We start from the raw sequence: 17,790 nt of genomic DNA, 5'->3' as shown, positions 1-17,790 counted from the left end.
GCTTAGGTCTCTCCTCTTTCTATATTCTTTCTAGTACCTCCTTTTCTCTTAACTCTTTTTAATTGCAAACTGCTGTGTTGCCTATGCTGAGGCTAATGTGTGGTATATCAATGACATAAATAAATAAATAAGCATTTACACATAGGTATAACCCTAGAGCAGTGGTTTTCAACCTTTCTTCAGTCAGGACACACCTGACAGATGATACTCATATATATTACACACCACATACATGACCCTCACGGACATTTGGCCTGACATAATTGCATCCACAAAACCCATACCTCCCCTATCTCTTGTCATCTGATTAATAGCAACTTAAATCTCTCCACATTGTTAAATACAAATTCTGAAAAAAATCCTAACTCAACATACATGTAGTGAACCTACCATAAAAAAGTAGCACTAATTTCTATGATTCAAACAACGTGAACCCTACCTTTGAATAGGCAGCACTACAAATATTACATGGACCCTAGAACACCTGTATACGTACTACTGGTAAAACAGAACATGCAAACAGAATACCACTCCTCGGTCACAGGCAAAACGCAGACAGACCCTCACCAAATACAGAACAAGGGATCACAAATGAGAAATACAAAAATGAAGACAAAAACTGAACTGGGAACTTTAGTAAGTGCAACTAGGCTTGCACCACAACATGGGAGAAATCAAAACAGAAATGTCTTTCCATTTTGTTTAGTAAAAAGGAAAGCATCTCTGATACACATTTCCCAAAGCTAACTTACAGTGGAGCATAGATAGTATGTAGTAGATGGGAGGGAAAGACCTTGGAACTGCATAATATCGGTGAGCGTATAAGCGAATCTGCATCCATAGTTCTCTTACAAAAGTCACCAAGGAGCACTCACATAACTCCGGAGGTAGACAGGAGACCACCAAAATACCTCGCTGGGTGCATGCATTTTTGGCAACTTTTGTAAGACAACTCTGGAGGCAGGTGGGAGGCTACTGATTTAAAAAAAAAAAAACAACCCTAGGTAACGAGGACTGCAGTACTGCGTTGCACTGCGTACAAACAAGTTCCACATACATACCCAGTGTCATCAAGAGGCCTGTTGCTGATGCACATAATCTGGACCTATGCAAAAATGGTGCACATACAAGCAGAGCTTCACTGTATTCCACTTAAATTCAACATAAAGCACTTTTTTTCTTTCTTTACTATCTGGTCATTTTATTTTTCCAAGCATGGTGGTCCCAGTTTCTCCCTTCTGCTTTCCTGTCTTCTCTCTTCCAGTGTGTGCTGTCCATTTGTCCTTTCTCCAATTTCTGCCTGTCTTCTTCCATTCCCTCACTTCCCCTCCACCTTTATGGTCCAGCATGTTGCTGTCCCTTATCCCTTCCCCTCCATCCTTATTATCCAGCATCACCCTGTCTGTCCTATACCCCTGTGGTCCATCAACTTCATGTCCCCTCTCTCCCCCTCCCTATAGTTCAGCAGCTCTGTGTCACCTCTCCCACTCACCACAACCCCTACAGTCCAGCAGCTCCCTGTTCCCTATACTTTATGGTGTAGTAGCTCTGTTCACGCTCTCCTCCAACCCATGATCCAGCAGTTCTGTGTCCCCTCTCTTCCCCAACCCCTGTAGTCTATCAGCTTCTTGTTCCCTCCCCCCACTCCTATGGTCCTACAACTTCCTGTCCCCTCTCCCTTAAGGTCCTGCAGTTTCATATATCCCCTCTACCTCTCCCCTTCCTCTCCTAGCCCTATAGTCCAGCAGCTCCATATTCCCTCTCCCTCCACCATTCCCATAGTCCAGCAGCTCTATGTCCCCTCTCTCTCCCCCACCCCTATAGCCAGCAGCTCTTTGTCCCCTATGCCTTATAGTGCAACAGCTCTGTGTCCCCTCTTCTCTCCAACCCATGATCCAGCAGGTTTGTGTCCCCTCTCTTCCCGCATCCCTTTAGTCCAGCAGCTCCATGCCCCCTAACCCCACCACTATGTGCCAGCAACTCCCTGTCCTCTCTCCTTTAAGATCCTATAGCTTCATGCCCCCTTCTATATTCTTCCCTCCCCTCAGACACCTATAGTCCAGCAGCTCCATGTTCTCCTCCCCCACCATCCCTATAATTCTGCAACTCCCTGTCCTCTCTCCCCTCCCCTGCTCCTTATGATCCAGCAACTCCCCTTCCCCCTCTTATGATCCAGCAACTGTGTCCTTTCTCCCCCAAACCCCTATAATCCAGCAGCTCCGTATCTCCTCTGCCCTCTCCATAATCTAGCAGCTCCGTGTCATCCTCCCCCCCCCCCCCAACAAAAAGTGCAGCCTCAGTTCTCAGGGCAGCAGCTAGGAGAGGAGAATGCAGGCAGCAGGAAACAGCTTGGCAAAGGAGACATGACTACACTAATCCTAGTACTGTATCTCCTTCCCGAGCTGTGTAGTCAGCAAATGCATTTAGCAGGGTTTTCAGTTCTGGCGGAAGTGAAAGCTTGTAAGCATGTTTGCTGCCTCTGCACAGCCTGGGAAGGAGCCACAGTGCTAGGATTAGTGTAGCTGCGTTTCTTCTGCCAAGCTGTTTCCTGCTGCATGTACTCTTCTCTCCCAGCCATGATTGTATCTGCTGGCCAGCCCTGTGACACGCCAACTGGGTATTCGTGACACACCGGTTGACAACTGCTGCCCTAGAGGAAAGGAAGGATAGGGGAGAAATGATACCTGAAAAGTATTAATATGCAAACAAATCATATCCAGAGACATGGAAGCGGTAAAACTAGAGGACATGAACTGAGGTTGCAGGGTGGGAGACTTAGAAGCAATGTCAGGAAGGACATTTTCATGGAGAAGCCTGGAATGCCCTTCCGGAGGAGGTGGTGGAGACAAAAGCAGTGATGGAATCCTAAAGTGTGTGTGATACACACAACAGATCTTTATATAGAAGGAGGATGGAATCAAAACAAAACCTTGCGATGCCTAGATGGCAACTCCAGTAGTTGGGAAGTAAGGCTAGTGCTGGGCAGACTTCTACAGTCTGTTTTCCGATTATAGAAAGACAGATCTGGATCGCTGGAGTGGGCTTCGACAGCAACTCCAGCAGTTGGGAATTAAGACCAGTGCTTAGCAGACTTCTACAGTATGTGACCTGAAAATAGCAAGGGCAGATCAAGAACAAGTATGTGTCTTTTATATGCATTCATATCATATCTCATGAGTCTATCTCAGAGGGAGAGGGGAAGACAACTTGAGGTTGATAGTGACTAAAATACTGTCAGCTTGCAACATTGTTAGATTGCTGGTTTAATCAAATATTGACAATGAATGTGACTATGCTGCATCCAAAATGTAAAAAGATTGTATCCAATATAACTGCCTCTTTGTGGTTGGTATTGTGGCAAATTGCTGGCTGCCATATTTGTGATTCCAGTAGTGGCAGGTGTGGCTCTGGTCACCTTGTTGGGCAAACTGGACTGGACAGTATGGGTCTTTTTCTGCCATCATTTACTATACTATTACGTTTTATTGTAAGCTCTGTCGAGCAGGGACTGTCTCTTCATGTTCAAGTGTACAGCGCTGCGTACTTCTAGTAGCGCTATAGAAATGATAAGTAGTAGTAGTAGTTTTAATAAACATTCCCCGGGGGCTAATTATAGCCACATAAAGTTAGAGCACCCTGCACTACCAGGGTCACAGTGAGCATCCTACTCTCACAGCCAAAGCCTACAACTCTCTACCCAACACACTGAGCGACAATCTCTGCAATGCTCTATCCACAACACACCAACACACAGAGTTGCTACAACTTTCTATACAACACACAGACCCACATATAGGGCTGAATTCTATATATGGCTAAGTGCTATTCTATAAAGGTTATGTGGTCTTTATAGAATACTAGTGTAGTATGCAAGTCACGCCTAACTGTGGGTGGCAGACTTATGTCTCATAAAAGCAGGTGCAACTCCCACCCCCAAAGTTAAGTGGTAATAGGCCTAGTTCTGTAAAACTGCACCTCTTAGAAAGACCCCTAACCCACCCATGCCCTCCCATGGCCACGCCCCTTTCGAGATCCACAGAGACCAGTTAAGCACAGTTGGTGGAGAAGCCTGCAAATCTATTGGTGTCAATTAAGTGCTTATTAACAGTACTAATTGCACAATTAACCTTATTGGCCCAAATAACCAATTAGGTTGTCCAGGATTTCTGATCCACCTGCAAATTCTGCTGCTGGGGATAGAGCACCGCATTGCACCCCACCCAACACACACAGCCTGAGCCACATACCGTTATGGCCCCTGCCATCAAATTCAGAGAGGCAGATCCAGGAGTTCTGCCCTATGCCTGCAGAAAACGTAACTACACAATTTCCAGTTCTCCTCCCTCAAAATGACCTCTGCCTCTCCAAAAAAAAAAAAAAAAAGTTACTCGATTCCTTGTCCCGACAGAAAAAAAAAAAAAAAAGAGTAGAGTCCCCGAAAGTGATATTCAGAGAAGAGAATTATTGGAACAAATAACTGTCAGAGATCGGTCACGTTAGGTAGTCGACTACGTTCATTGTCCAAACTCGGCAGCAGCGAAAGTGATTAGGGGCGGAGACTGGTCAACCCTGCTGAACTTTGATTGGTCCGTCGGTTATGTATGGGTGAAATGTTGAACTGTGGTATGAAAGCCAGTGCAAACCGTGCTAAAAACGGAGTAAGGGGGTAGAGGCTTTTGCAATAACCGGGATTCATTTTACCAAAAGCTGGCAGAGAAGGAGAGAAAAAAGAAAGGAGTGCAAGAAAAGCAAACCACTAGGAAATGCAGCAGCAGGGCCTGGACGCAGGGAGACGTAACTGCACAGCATCCCCAGGGAAAGAGCCTTAGCCAGCCCGGCCCCACCCGCCCCACAGCTGGAAGGTTGCCCGTCACAGCTGGGGCGCACACCTGGCCTGGGCCGCTGACGTCACACTCGGGCTCGCAGGGGATGCTGGTAGAATCCCAATGTTTTCCAACAGATGCTCCAAGAGCAGCACCGGATCAAGCCATCGGAGAAGAAAGGGCCCCCCTGCACCTCCTCCCGGTGTCTGGATAGCTCGCCTCGATCGAGAAGGAAAGAGAACACAGACAGCTGCTATTCTTCACTCCCAATCCCCCGAGAGGCCGCTATGAGATCGAGTCGGTTGATTTCCGGGAGAATCTGAAGAAGAGTGAGACTACAGCCTGCTGAGGGAAGATGCCGCCGGAATCCGGCTGATGCCATTGTGGGTTCCCGATGAGATTTCCGTTCGTTTTCTCTCTTGACCTTGACTGGCTCTGATCGGCTCCCCGTTTGGATTCCAAGCGTTTGGTGGTGCTCCTCCATCCCTTTTCTTCCCCCCTGCCTGCCAGAGGTCTCCATGGCTACATCCGAGGAAGGGACTGGGTGCTTTCTACAGAGAGGCCGGTCTCAGAGTGACCCCAGCATCCTCACGGAAACTGCACCTGAAGCCAGAGAGAACCCAGGTAAAGCATGAAAGTTCATTTTGCACTTCATTTCCAGGAAGGGAATGAAGCAGGTGGTGGTAGGATAGCTCCCGATCTTGAACGTCCTGCAGAATCTTTTCGGCAAAACGTTTTTTTTTAAACGATAAAAGAAGAATCATACAGATCTTTTTTTTTTGGGAGGGGGTTAAGGGTTTTCCTTATAATAGATTGCCCACATCAAGATGTAATCCAGACACTCATGAATTAGCATTTAGACTCCAAGTGTGCTTTCATATTTCGTTTTAAATTACTGCTTTCCCTAGTTTTGCTCTCGGCATTGTTTGCCACATCACCCGGCCCAGCGCTCATGGGCTGGCTGGAATGTGGTGGCATTTTCCGGCATTGTCCCTTTGCAGGTGGCAGTCATAGCACAGGACCTTTACTTGTAAAGCAAGAGGGCGGCAGATATCCAACAGGAAAGTTCCAGACAAGCATAACAGGGTCACTGCACCCAGTTACCTACTCAACAACTGCCCAAAAAGGAACTACCTCTCTGGGCTCTGATTCTGCAATAATTCTAGCGTAGGGAATTCAAACTTGCCAGCAAGACGCCTCTCTACGGGGTTTAGGCACGCTCAACTTTATGTCAGGTGAAAAGGATACGGACTGTAATTCAGGCTAATAGTGCAAGCACAAATTCTAGAGAGGGGTATAATAGAAGCAGAAGGGGGCCTGGTGCTTGCAAGATATCACCATGGAGACTGCGGAAGCAGAATAATAATTAAATCTTTTTTTAAACAAGAAAGCAATTTTGGCAGAGAGCATAATCTTATTGGGAAGTGGTTTTGTTCCAGAGGCGTTTAAAGCGGTGGGTCAGGCGGCTTTGCTGAGCATTGCCAGTAGGAAGAACACTGGCTTTGTGACCGTCCAGGGCACTAATTTCTGCAGGTTAACCTCCTTTGCAAGAAAGGGGACCAGTGGGGAATTAGTCATTTTCACTTGCCAACATTAAACTAAGAATGGTTGGTAGATAGGCGCCCTTCAGTCGTGTGTGTGTAATGAATTTCTCTTGACTGTCTTATGTGTGTGTGTGTGTGTGAGAGAGAGAATTTTCTGTGAGCTGCAGCTTTAACGTGACTCTAAGAGAAGGCCTCGTGGCGATCAGTATCCCACTTATTTATTATGTAGACAGATTAATGAGATGGTGGGAGGGTCTAGGGTCGCTGATTGAAAATTCTTCTCTCTGAAGCCTGTTTAACGATGACCTACTGAAAGCATCCAGGAAAGACTCTCTCTAATGTGTCAGTGATGGAGGAACTGGGCTGTTACATGCAGAGACCAAAATACACTGTAGACCGAACATAGGCAAAACTGGTATTTGAGTTTACTGGCTATATTTTAATAATGAAATGAGTAAGTAGGTAGGTGAAAGCTTCAAGATCTTAATGTTGCTTTGGCAAATTCTCTGCTTTTTAGCATTGAAATACATGAAAGTGGTTCTTCCAAGTAAGACTCAAACCTGGGGTTTTAGTTTTCTTCGGAAGACCTTCATCGTTGCAGAGCTGAGCGCCGTTAAATTAGGGTTTGTTTCATAATGGTATCTGCTGAAAAGCAAAGTCCCCACTCCTCCCCCTGCCTTTCCTCGCCCACCCCTTGCCTTTCCCTTACACCCTTCCCTAAGGGGAAAGGAACAAAGGGTTCCACTGACAGCTCGGCACGTGACACCAGACACTTCTGGGCTGGTTCCTCCTCCTCCCCCCCCCCCCCCACAGAGCTGTTTTTCAGTGTAACAAATATAAGTCAATTAGCCTGATTCTTAGGCCAAATAGATGCAAATATATCTCATGCATACGTCTGAGGAATATCCTGAAAATTAGCCCAGGAGGAACAGAAATGAGAACCAGAAGGATGGAGCCACAATACCCACTTCCTGCACTGGTGGATATTCTCCTGCAGGACTGCAAACTGATCTGGCTTTTAGGATATCTAGAAGGAATATTCATAAGATGTTTGCACACACTTGGTGCTAGAAATGAGTTAATTTGCATATTTTGGTTACAATGAAAACTAGATTGGTTTGTTCCTTAGAGAAGCAGAATTGGCCATCACCCATGCCAAGGAAAGGAGCAAAACTGGGGGCACTTTTACTAAGCTGCATTAAAAAGTGCCCTGCGCTGTTTTTAGCATGTGGGTTTCTCGCGCGCTGAGGCCACTTTAGTGCAGCTGTAAAATGGCTGTAATTTAAGGGCCATGCACTAATTTCCTAATTAGTGAGTGGCCATTAATATGGACGCCCTTATTGACACCTATTTACTAGGTGATAAGGGCTCCCATACTAAACCCATACTAATCGACAGTGCATGGCAATTTTCTGATTAGCGCAGGCCTACTCTCCGCCCCCCCCCCCCCAAACACACCTCTGTGCTAAAAAATATTTTCTAGTTTTTAACGTGGGCACACGTCGATCTCGGAACTACCACGGGATGTCCGAGCACATTCCACGGTAATAGCTTTTAGCATTTGGTAAGCTTACTGCTGCTTAGTAAAAAAGGCTCCTTGATGTCTTAGCTCCAGTATAACAGGACAGGTTGATCCACTCCTGCTTTTACTCCATGACAAATTTAAACTTGTAGTTCTGCTTCTCTCAGAGAACCAGAACTTGCCAAATTGAAGCCAACTGGTCTCCCTCATTCTGATTCTGAAGAAGGATCTGCAGAGAGCACATTGCTGTCACCACAGACCACTTCAGCAGGTGTTGACATCCTATTTGAGAAATGTTTCACTGTATGACTTCATATGTTCAAAAGCCAGTGAAATGTTTTGCAAATCAAAATACTAAAACAGAAATAAAAAATAAAGCAGTGAAATCTGGCAAAAAAAAAAAAAATCAATACAAAAGGAATAAGCCATTTATAACTTAAGGGGGTAAGACCAATCATTTCTATTTTATAATGATACTTTCTGAGGAACACACACTCCAATTTCCACACTTTTGACCATTTTGTATTTATAAGTGCTCAGTACATTACTATTTATTGCTATCATGATATAGCATATACCAGATATATGCAGTGTCTATAATGGACAGCCTTTGCTCCTCGGAGCTGACAGTGGACAGACTCAGAAAACATACAGACAATAAAATGAGTGGGAGGTTTAGAGTTAAAACTGTAAAGCCATGATAAGACAGAGCACAATCAAATGGATTAGAACTGGGGCTGAGGAAGGAACAGCTTTATATGAGTAGAATTGCAAAGAATAAATCCTACATTATTAGGAGTCTCTATAGGAGACTGTTAGGGTGGGTGGGACTGGTAAGTCAACTTAAAATGAAGGGCTTTGATTACACACTGGATATTATATGTTGGTCAATCCTGCTAAGGATAAAAAGACCTTAGGAATTGAACTATTGCTTGATAAATGTGGAGTTGACTGCAGGGACTGGTCTAGTCTTTAAAGTGCAGAACACTGAGTATGTAGTGCGGAAATGGATTGGACTGGATGAGTTCTAGATTGATAATTGCCAACATGCTTATTTCAGTATATGGTTTGCTTAGATTCTTGAGCATACTTTTGGGTCAGGATGGCTCTGAACAGGAGCAAATTATGAGTGTTACAAAGAGTAGTCACTGTAAGTTACATGTGGAGGGGCATTTTCGAACGGGGACGCCCATCTCTGAGGATGTCCCCACGAAGGGGCAGGGAAACCCGTATTATCGAAACAAGATGGGTGTCCATCTTTCATTTTGATAATACAGTCAGGGACGCCCAAATCTCAACATTTAGGTCGACCTTAGAGAGGGTCAACCTAAATGTTGAGATGGTCGACCTTAGAGATGGGTGACCTCGGTTTTCGCCGATAATGGAAACCGAGGACGCCCATCTGAAAAACGACCAAATCCAAGCCATTTGATCATGGGAGGAGCCAGCATTCGTAGTGCACTGGTCCCCCCTCACATGCCAGGACACCAACCGGGCACCCTAGGGGGCACTGCAGTGGAGTTCACAAATTGCTTCCAGGTGCATAGCTACCTTACCCCCAAAAACCCACTACCCACAACTGTACAACACTACCATAGCCCTTAAAGGGCAAAGGGGGCACCTAGATGCGGGTACAGTGGGTTTCGGGTGGGTTTTGGAGGGCTCCCATTTACCACCACAAGTGTAATAGGTGGGGGGGGGATGGGCCTGGGTCTGCCTGCCTGAAGTGCACTGCAGTACCCACTAAAAACTGCTCCAGGGACCTGCATACTGCTGTGATGGAGCTGGGTATGACATTTGAGGCTGGCATAGAGGCTGGCAAAAAATGTTTTTTAATTTGGTTTTTGTTTTGGGTGGGAGGGGGTTGGTGATCACTGGGGGAGTAAGGGGAGGTGATCCCCGATTCCCTCTGGTGGCCATGTGGTCATTTTGGACACCTTTTCGAGGCTTGGTTGTGAAAAAAATTGGATCAAGTAAAGTTGGCCAAATGCTCGTCAGGGACACCCTTCTTTTTTCGATTATCGGCCGAGGACGCCCATCTGTTAACCACGCCCCTGTTCCGCCTTCGGTACACTGCCGACACACCCCCATGAAATTTGGTCATCCTCGCGACGGAAAGCAGTTGAGGATGCCCAAAATCGGCTTTCGATTATGCCGATTTGGGTGACCTTGAGAGAAGGACGCCCATTTCCCGATTTGTGTCCGAAGATGGGCATCCTTTTCTTTCGATTATGTCGCTGATAGTAAACCAACTTAAACTATATCTAGAGGTAGGGACATCATGATCTGTTATATAGATAATAGTTTTGAGTGCTCTGAGTTATAGAAATGCCTTGGCTATGAGATTACCTTCTAAGATGATGTGAAAGATGCAGATAACCCAGAACACCTTCAATTTAGTAGATTACTGGTGGCTTCTTTCATGACTCTTCAATTATGACATATTTATTTATTATATGAATGAGATTCTTAGACGACTTGCTACTTATTTGGATTCTAGAATGTTCCATGTACCTTTTAGCTCCTCTTCATATGTCACCCATGACTTGACACTCCTTTGTAATTCAATCTTTATTACCCCCTTGCTACCTTGATTCAGTCCCTAGGGCTTGATGGATACGACTATATGGATGATATGCAACTAGTTTACTATACTGATTTCCTTAATTCCGAGCTTACCTGTCTTAACAGGTGTCTTAACGCTAATGTCTAGTGGCTTACTGGCAATAGATTTCGTCTTAACCTCTCTAAATGTACAGCAATGTGGATTATAGGCTGTCAAGGCTTGTCAATGATTCTTCCAGTCCTCCAGTAGTTCCCCATTCCAGTGGCTGAATCTCTGAAGATTTTGGGATGTCATCTTCACTCAAAACTTAAGTTTGAAACACAGTTTTTTTCCTTCTGACAAATACGTTCTATCCATAACATGTGTAAATAAAGAGGCAATGAGAATTCTAATGCACTTTCATCCTCAGGTGTCTTGATTGTGGTAATACCATTGTCAAATGCCACTTACTCCTTGTTATCTACAATATCCAACACAAGATTCTAAAACTGTCCCATAAGATCCTCTGCATGGGAGCTCCACTATATTTGTCTTCCTTGATTATTCCCTATACCAGTGGTTCCCAAATCTAGTCCTGGAGGCACCCACCCCGGCCAGTCTGATTTTCAGTATATCCACAATGAATATTCATGAGATAGATTTGCATGCAGTGGCGGCAGGGTATGCAGATCTCTCTCATAAATATTCATTGTGGGTATCCTGAAAATCTGACTGGCTAGGGTGCTTCCAGGACCAGGTTTGGAAACACTGCCCTATACTCCTTCTGGTCCACTTTGTTCTGCTACTGAATACCGGTTATCCATCCTATCTGTCCTTCATTCCCACCTCAAATCAACAGGATATTGTGTTGTTGTTTTTTCTGTGCTGCTCCTTCCCTCTGGAACTCTCTTTCTCTCTCTCTTCAGTATGATCAATCCAAGAAGGTTTAGTGACAGGAGACAGCATGAGCCTATCTGGCTCATTATCCGGGCTGAAACTAGTGGGCGAAGCTTGCCACTATATTGATTTGACCAAAACCATAGCAAATGCTATTGAAAACAATAGCAAACTGGTGAGGTTTATATTGTTTTATTAAACCTCCTAGGTTTTGAATTCTCTCTGTTAGGAGGGTATCGGGACAGGGGGATGTAAGGGGAGTTGTAGGGGTGGCTGGGGAGTTTTTGAGGGGCCTGCGAAGGGGGAGGGTTAATGATTTTGTCAGTGCTCCAGAATGGCAAAAGGTAAATGAAGGATTTATTTTATATTTCTCTACTTTAAATGCAATAATATTCTGTATCTCTCCTTTCGGTAATGGCGCTTGCTATTACGGCATAATGTAAGCCACACTGAGCCTGCAAAAAGGTGGGAAAATGTGGGATACAAATGCAATAAATAAATAAATACCGCAGGATCCTCGGGATTCTCCCGGATCCTTTTAGTAAACCATTAAAAGTTCACTTTTTTGTTCCACAGTCATTGAGATGCGGACATTTTACATACATTCCCCTTTTATTTTTAAATTGTGAACTGTGAACTGTTCTCTTGGACTCTGCAGCTATCCTGTAGCATTCATGTACTCCTTAAAAGTCGATTGAAGTGAGCCCCCTTTCTTATTTGCAGCTCTGTATTGTGGATTTCAGTGCTGCGCTATAGGCCTTTTTTTTTTTCATCTCAAAAAGACAGTGACAGCAGCAACCCATGGCCCGGATGCCTCTGTCTACCCCAGGATTAGCCTCCAACCGCCCGATGCAAAGCGATTTAACTGGCGGGAAAGGTTCCTGCCCAGTTAAATCGCTTGTGGTGCGGGCTGAATATTGAATGGCAAGTTTCCATGTTCCTCTCGCTCCATGACTCTGCTCACTGATTGTCTAGCACATAGAACCCTCTTCCTCCTGGAAGCCTTTCAGTGCTCCACATGCTCTCTGACAGCTTTTTTATTTATTTGAAAACTCCCCATATGTAGTTCCTCTGTGTCAGTGGTGTGCTGGAGCTGACTCGCACCAGCTCGCGAGAGCCGTTTATTCGTTTTTTAAGAATTTGGGGAGCCAGTTGTTAAAGTAGCCACTTTAACAACCAGCTCCCAAAATTTGGACTCATTGTGCCTTCTCTTGGCATCCTCCTTCCCCGTGACTCGCTCGGGCATCTCTCCCTACCGCCCCCTTACCCGATGCAGCACCTCTTCTTCTTGCAGTGATTAACTTTTTTTAAAGCAGTGCTGGGCCGGCACCGTCAGAAAAAGCAGGCTGCTTCAGCCAATCCTGGGGTTTTTTTTCAGCCTGTCCTACCCCCATGGGCAGGACAGGCTGAAGGAAAGCCCCCAGGATTGGTGAAGCAGCCTGCTTTTTCTGACAGGTGCCAGGCCAGCCGGCACTGCTTAAAAAAAGTTAATCACAGCAAGCAGAAGAAGTGCTGCATCGCGTGGGGAGCAAAGAGGTTAGATAAAAACAGGAGACGGGGTACCGTTAAAACGTTGAAGCCAATTAGGTATGTCTCTATGTCCCAATCCCTGTGTAGCTGTCGTTCTGCGTACACTCAAAGCAAACAAACCTGTGAGCTGATGCACCCATGTTATCATTCTTTATTGTTGGTGGCATTTTTATTTAATCTTACTTATATTGTCAAACATGCCAGCTTGTGGAGCATACTAATGTACACAGAGGAGGTATAATAAAATAAATAACTTTTCATAGGTAGAGTAGTAATTTGTTATAAATCGTAATCAGTGTGTCATTTGAAAGGGCTGGCTATAGGGCGACTCCCTAGCACTGCTATATTCGTGCAGAAATTTTTTATTCTCCTGGTAAAAGGGCCACTAAAATAAAGTTCATGTTATGAAAATCAGTTGCTCAACATTCAGAGTTTCTATCTGTTTATTTTACTTATTTATGACATTTTTATATTCCACAGTAAACATGAATTAGGTTGAAACCTGGGAGCATTTAAAATCTTTTTTTTTCTCCTGTGCCTACATCAAAAGAAAAAGGTGGTATGTGAGAACTTGCTCCTTTTGTTTTCTGGATTGCAGTGGGTATATCATAAAAATGCACTTTCCTTTTTTTATTACTACTATTTTACAGAAAGGTATTGAATAATGAGGGAAGGGCTTCCTTCATGCAGAAGTTCTGTCCACTATCAGTCTAAATATGCCAACTTTGACCAGTTCAGCATACTATTAGCCGCCAAGTTCATACAAAGTTAATTATGTTCAGTGGAAAATGAATCAGTTGGCTCAGGCTGCCTGTTAGGTGAATATTCCATCATTGTTTCATTATTGCTACACCACATATTACATGTTATGGGCATATGCTTTAAACTTTGATTGTTTTAATTTGCTTATTCAGATCTTACATGTACACGGTTTTGCTTTTTAAACCCAAAGGTGAATCCTAAGGGTTGTTGAACAATTAGGTATAAACTGTGTTGTTTCTGATTTAACTTGCGTTGGAGTGCTTTGGGTCCTGCTGATCTGTACATCTGCTGTCTGAAATTTTGAGAGATGGAAATTAGAAAATAAAAATAAAATTTTGGATGTACTTTATAGAAGTTGTTGTTTACTTTTGAAATGTGTGTATCACTGGAGTCATGTGATGAACTGCATGATTTGTGCTTAAAAGACTGCAGGAAGTTTAGGGGATTAGAAGGCTTGTTGAAGTACAGTATTCATGATACTTAATTGTGCTTTTGGAGGACAATTTGCCAGCCATCTGCACTGGTGCAAAACCAGTGGGTGCTTGTTAGCTGTAGTCCTTAAAATAGTTTGCAAATGGAAAATACTTTGAAGATTGCCCAAAGAAGCAGTACCTACTAGGGTTGTACATTTGCTCAGAGTCATAAACAAGCAGTGAGTAGTGGCAGCAGCCCATTTATTTGGCTAGTGGGGCTCGGCATCCTTGCCAGCAAAGATATGCCTAGCATGCCCGCATGGGGGAGGGAGGGAGAGAGGAATGGACTTCTCTCCCAAATTGCAGGGCTGGCTACACCTGGAAAGGGAGCCTGTTGTTAAATATTTCCCAGCACACCGCTGCTCTGTATACATCCCTATGCTGCACAAGCTGACATATTTCTAAATATAACTGAGATAAAACACTGCACAGGGATAACGTGGATGCAGCAGCTGATAGTTTGTTTTGGACATACCAAGATGGCGGGTGCTGGGGGAATGGGCTTCAGCTTTTTGATGTCATGTCGTCTCCTGTCATTAAACCTCTTAATATCAATCCTACCTGAAGTTCAGAGCTGCGGTGAAGGTGCACCTCTTTTCAATGGCCTTTGGAGGCTTGTTGTTGTGGTAGCTGATGTTGCAGATAGCAGCTCTCCCTTTCACCTAGCATTCCTGATTGCCCCCTCCTCTCCTCTCCTTCTTTTCAGTTTATAATTATAGTTCTTTTCCATTCTGATCACAGTTTGATTGTTGAGCGCTTTGATTGTTTCTGTTGAAAGATGGTATATTAAGATTCTAATAAACATACTAAGGTGGTAAACCTCAAGCACCCCTTGAATGTTCAGAATGTGGCCATTAAAAATCTTTGCACTCTAAACAAATATAATCATGTTTCCCCTTCGCTGATATCTGAAATTTGGCTTCTTGCAGTATAGCATGTTCATTTGAAATGGATGTTTCATGCCTACAAGGTATTTTGTTAGGAGGGCACCATCTTATTTGGCAAATTATCTTCTTCCTTTATCTTCACCCCTCTAAATCACTGTTTTTCTATTTCCATCCTCCATCGCAGGCTAGAACAGCTCTTAGGGGCCTTTTTACTAAGCCGTGACAAAAAGTGGCCCGCAGCAGTGCGAGCGCGTCTTTCTTGTTTGCACTGGGCCAGTTTATGCCGCGTCCTGGAAAAAGGGCCTTTATTAATGGGCCGGAAAATGGACATGCAGCAAAGCAAAAATCAGCATGCGTCCACTTTCGGCCTGAGACCTTACTGCCACCCATTGACTTAACGATAAGGTCTCACACGCTATCCAGGTGGTAGACAAGCAGCACGTACACAGTGCACACTGCCATCTACCATGTGGTAAGCGCCACACGGTAGAAAATAGAAAATATTTTCTATCGCGTCTTTTCGGCATGCGCCAAATTCAGAATTACCGCCCGGGGCACATAGTAGCCAGGTGGTAATGCCGATAAGGTGTGCACTGGACATTCATAGGCCCTTACACATCTTTGCAAAAGGGCCTCTTATTTTGCTGCTCTTTCGTTGATGAATGTTTACCTGCATACTTGCATGTGGAGGTGTCCTATGAAAAGTTTAAGAAAGAATTAATGACCTATTATTTACAAATGCATTTGAGGAGATGTTGGACGCATGAGTTTGCAGCTAGACTTCCCTCCTTTGATTTATTTTCTTTGTTCTTGGTTTTTATTCTTTACTACTCTGTATTATTGGCTGTGTTGCTTTCAGATAGTAACTAATCTGTTGTATGTCTAGGTGTTGTTTGTTTTATTATATTATGCTAATTGTAGCTATTGTTTTTATGTTTTCTTTGTATTATTTTGTCTTGTAAGTTTTGTTGCTTACTGTATTGCAACTGTCTATTGAATGTTTATATATCATTGTTTTTATGCTTTATTGAAATGTAAACCACTTTCTTGTTGCAGTGCCAATAAAAAGACAAGCTACCCAACCTCTGTTGGCTTCCCTTCATTGGTTATCAATTAAGAAACAAAATAAAATCTAAATTGATGGTGATGACATTTAAGGGTCTCTCTAATTAGAAGCAGGCATCCTTAATAAAATACTTGCAATTGTATATTCTAGGGAGATGTTTTCAATCTTGTCAAGGGCATTTGCTGTCTGTCCCATCATTGAAAATGATAAGGAAAATGGACTGGCGAGCCAGGGCTCTTTTTGTTGCAGCTCCCGAATCATAAGTGCAATGAAGAATCTGTTGACTTTTAGAAAGCATTTTAAATCCTTTCTTTATCCTTGGTAACCTCTTATTAGTGCTGTACCGTCAGCTAGATGACAGACAGCAATGATGAGCGCTCTTTGTGGTTATATGAATTGTATAAGGATTAATGTGTGGTTATCAGGCTTTGCTAGGGATTTGACATTTTTTTGGTTGGTTGGTTATTTTAATTAATGTTGATAGATATTCCATTAGACCAGGGCTTCTCAACCCATCCTGGCAACACACCAAGCCAGTCAAGTTTTCAAGATATCTCCAATGTATATGTCCTCCTTGATTATTCCCTACACCAGTGTTCCAAACTCTGGTCCTGGAGGCACCCCAGCCAGTCTGATTTTCAGTATCTCCACAATGAATATTCATGAGATAGATTTGAATGCAGTGGAGGCAGGGCATGTAGATCTCTCATGAATATTCATTATGGGTATCCTGAAAACCTGACTGGCTAGGGTGCCTCCAGGACCAGGTTTGGGAACCACTGCCCTATACTCCCTCATGACCACTTTGTTCTGCAGCTGAATACCGGCTATCCATCCTGTCTATCCATCATTCTTTGCATACACTACCTCCATTGCATCCAGATCTGTCTCATGCATGCATATTCATTGTGAGTATCCTGAAAACATGACTGGATAGGTGTGTCCTGGACTGAGTTGAGAACCCCTGCTTCAGACAAAGAACCTAAGACTGTAACATTGTAAAGTAGTTCTTTTTACATAACCTTCTACCTTGCCAGGACTGACTGCGGCATCCAGAAGATAGCAAATATACAATTATGGGTGAAAGGTTATAAAATGCTTATATTGTAATTTGTTCTGATACAGCAGTGCACTTCCCATGCTGTCAGTGATATGAATTTCCATGACTTTAATTGAACAATAGGGGTCTGTTCTTGTAAGAACAAGCTGTGATCTAACAGCAGCATACAATAGCTGTACGTGTCTTCTTTAATCCTTTCTCATAACCAAATGTATCTTTCCTGCATAATTGGGAGGGCTATCAGTGTTAAAAAGCAACAGTGTTCAAATGGAAAACGTCATTGCAAGATGATTGGCATTTCTCAAGCAGTATTTTGGTAGTTGTAGAAATGTGGAGGAGTGGCCTAGTGGTTAGAGCACCGGTGTGGCCGGTTCAAATCCCACTGCTGCTCCTTGTGATCTTGGGCAAGTTACTTAACCCTCCATTGCCTCAGGTACAAACTTAGATTGTGAACCCTCCCTGGGACAGAGAAATATCCAGTGTACCTGAATGTAACTCACCTTGAGTTACTGCTGAAAAAGGTGTGAGCAAAATAAATAAAAATAAAACAAAATGTTCTTCTCCAATCAGGAGCCACCAAATTCTGAATTTCTGTTATCACATCCCATGTATTTTACATACAAGGCATGAAATATTGCTTGGGGTCTAGCAAGTTCAGTGAAATAGTCTACATGTAACCTG

The 17,790-nt window shown here is 43.8% G+C and overlaps 1 protein-coding gene across 1 annotated transcript in view; it reads left to right on the top strand.

Moving 5' to 3' along the window:
* Window positions 1-5,341: 5,341 nt before the first annotated feature.
* Window positions 5,342-17,790, top strand: part of PHACTR3 (phosphatase and actin regulator 3) — a 212,192-nt gene continuing 199,743 nt past the window's right edge. The window contains 1 exon segment of the mRNA XM_030212372.1: window positions 5,342-5,447. Within this exon segment, the coding sequence (XP_030068232.1) occupies window positions 5,342-5,447 (106 nt within the window).

The sequence above is a fragment of the Microcaecilia unicolor genome, chromosome 8 (assembly GCF_901765095.1).
Source record: "Microcaecilia unicolor chromosome 8, aMicUni1.1, whole genome shotgun sequence".
In the NCBI taxonomy this organism is placed as follows: domain Eukaryota; kingdom Metazoa; phylum Chordata; class Amphibia; order Gymnophiona; family Siphonopidae; genus Microcaecilia; species Microcaecilia unicolor.
Note: the sequence above shows the minus strand (reverse complement) of the source record. Positions and strands in the feature narration are given on the sequence as shown.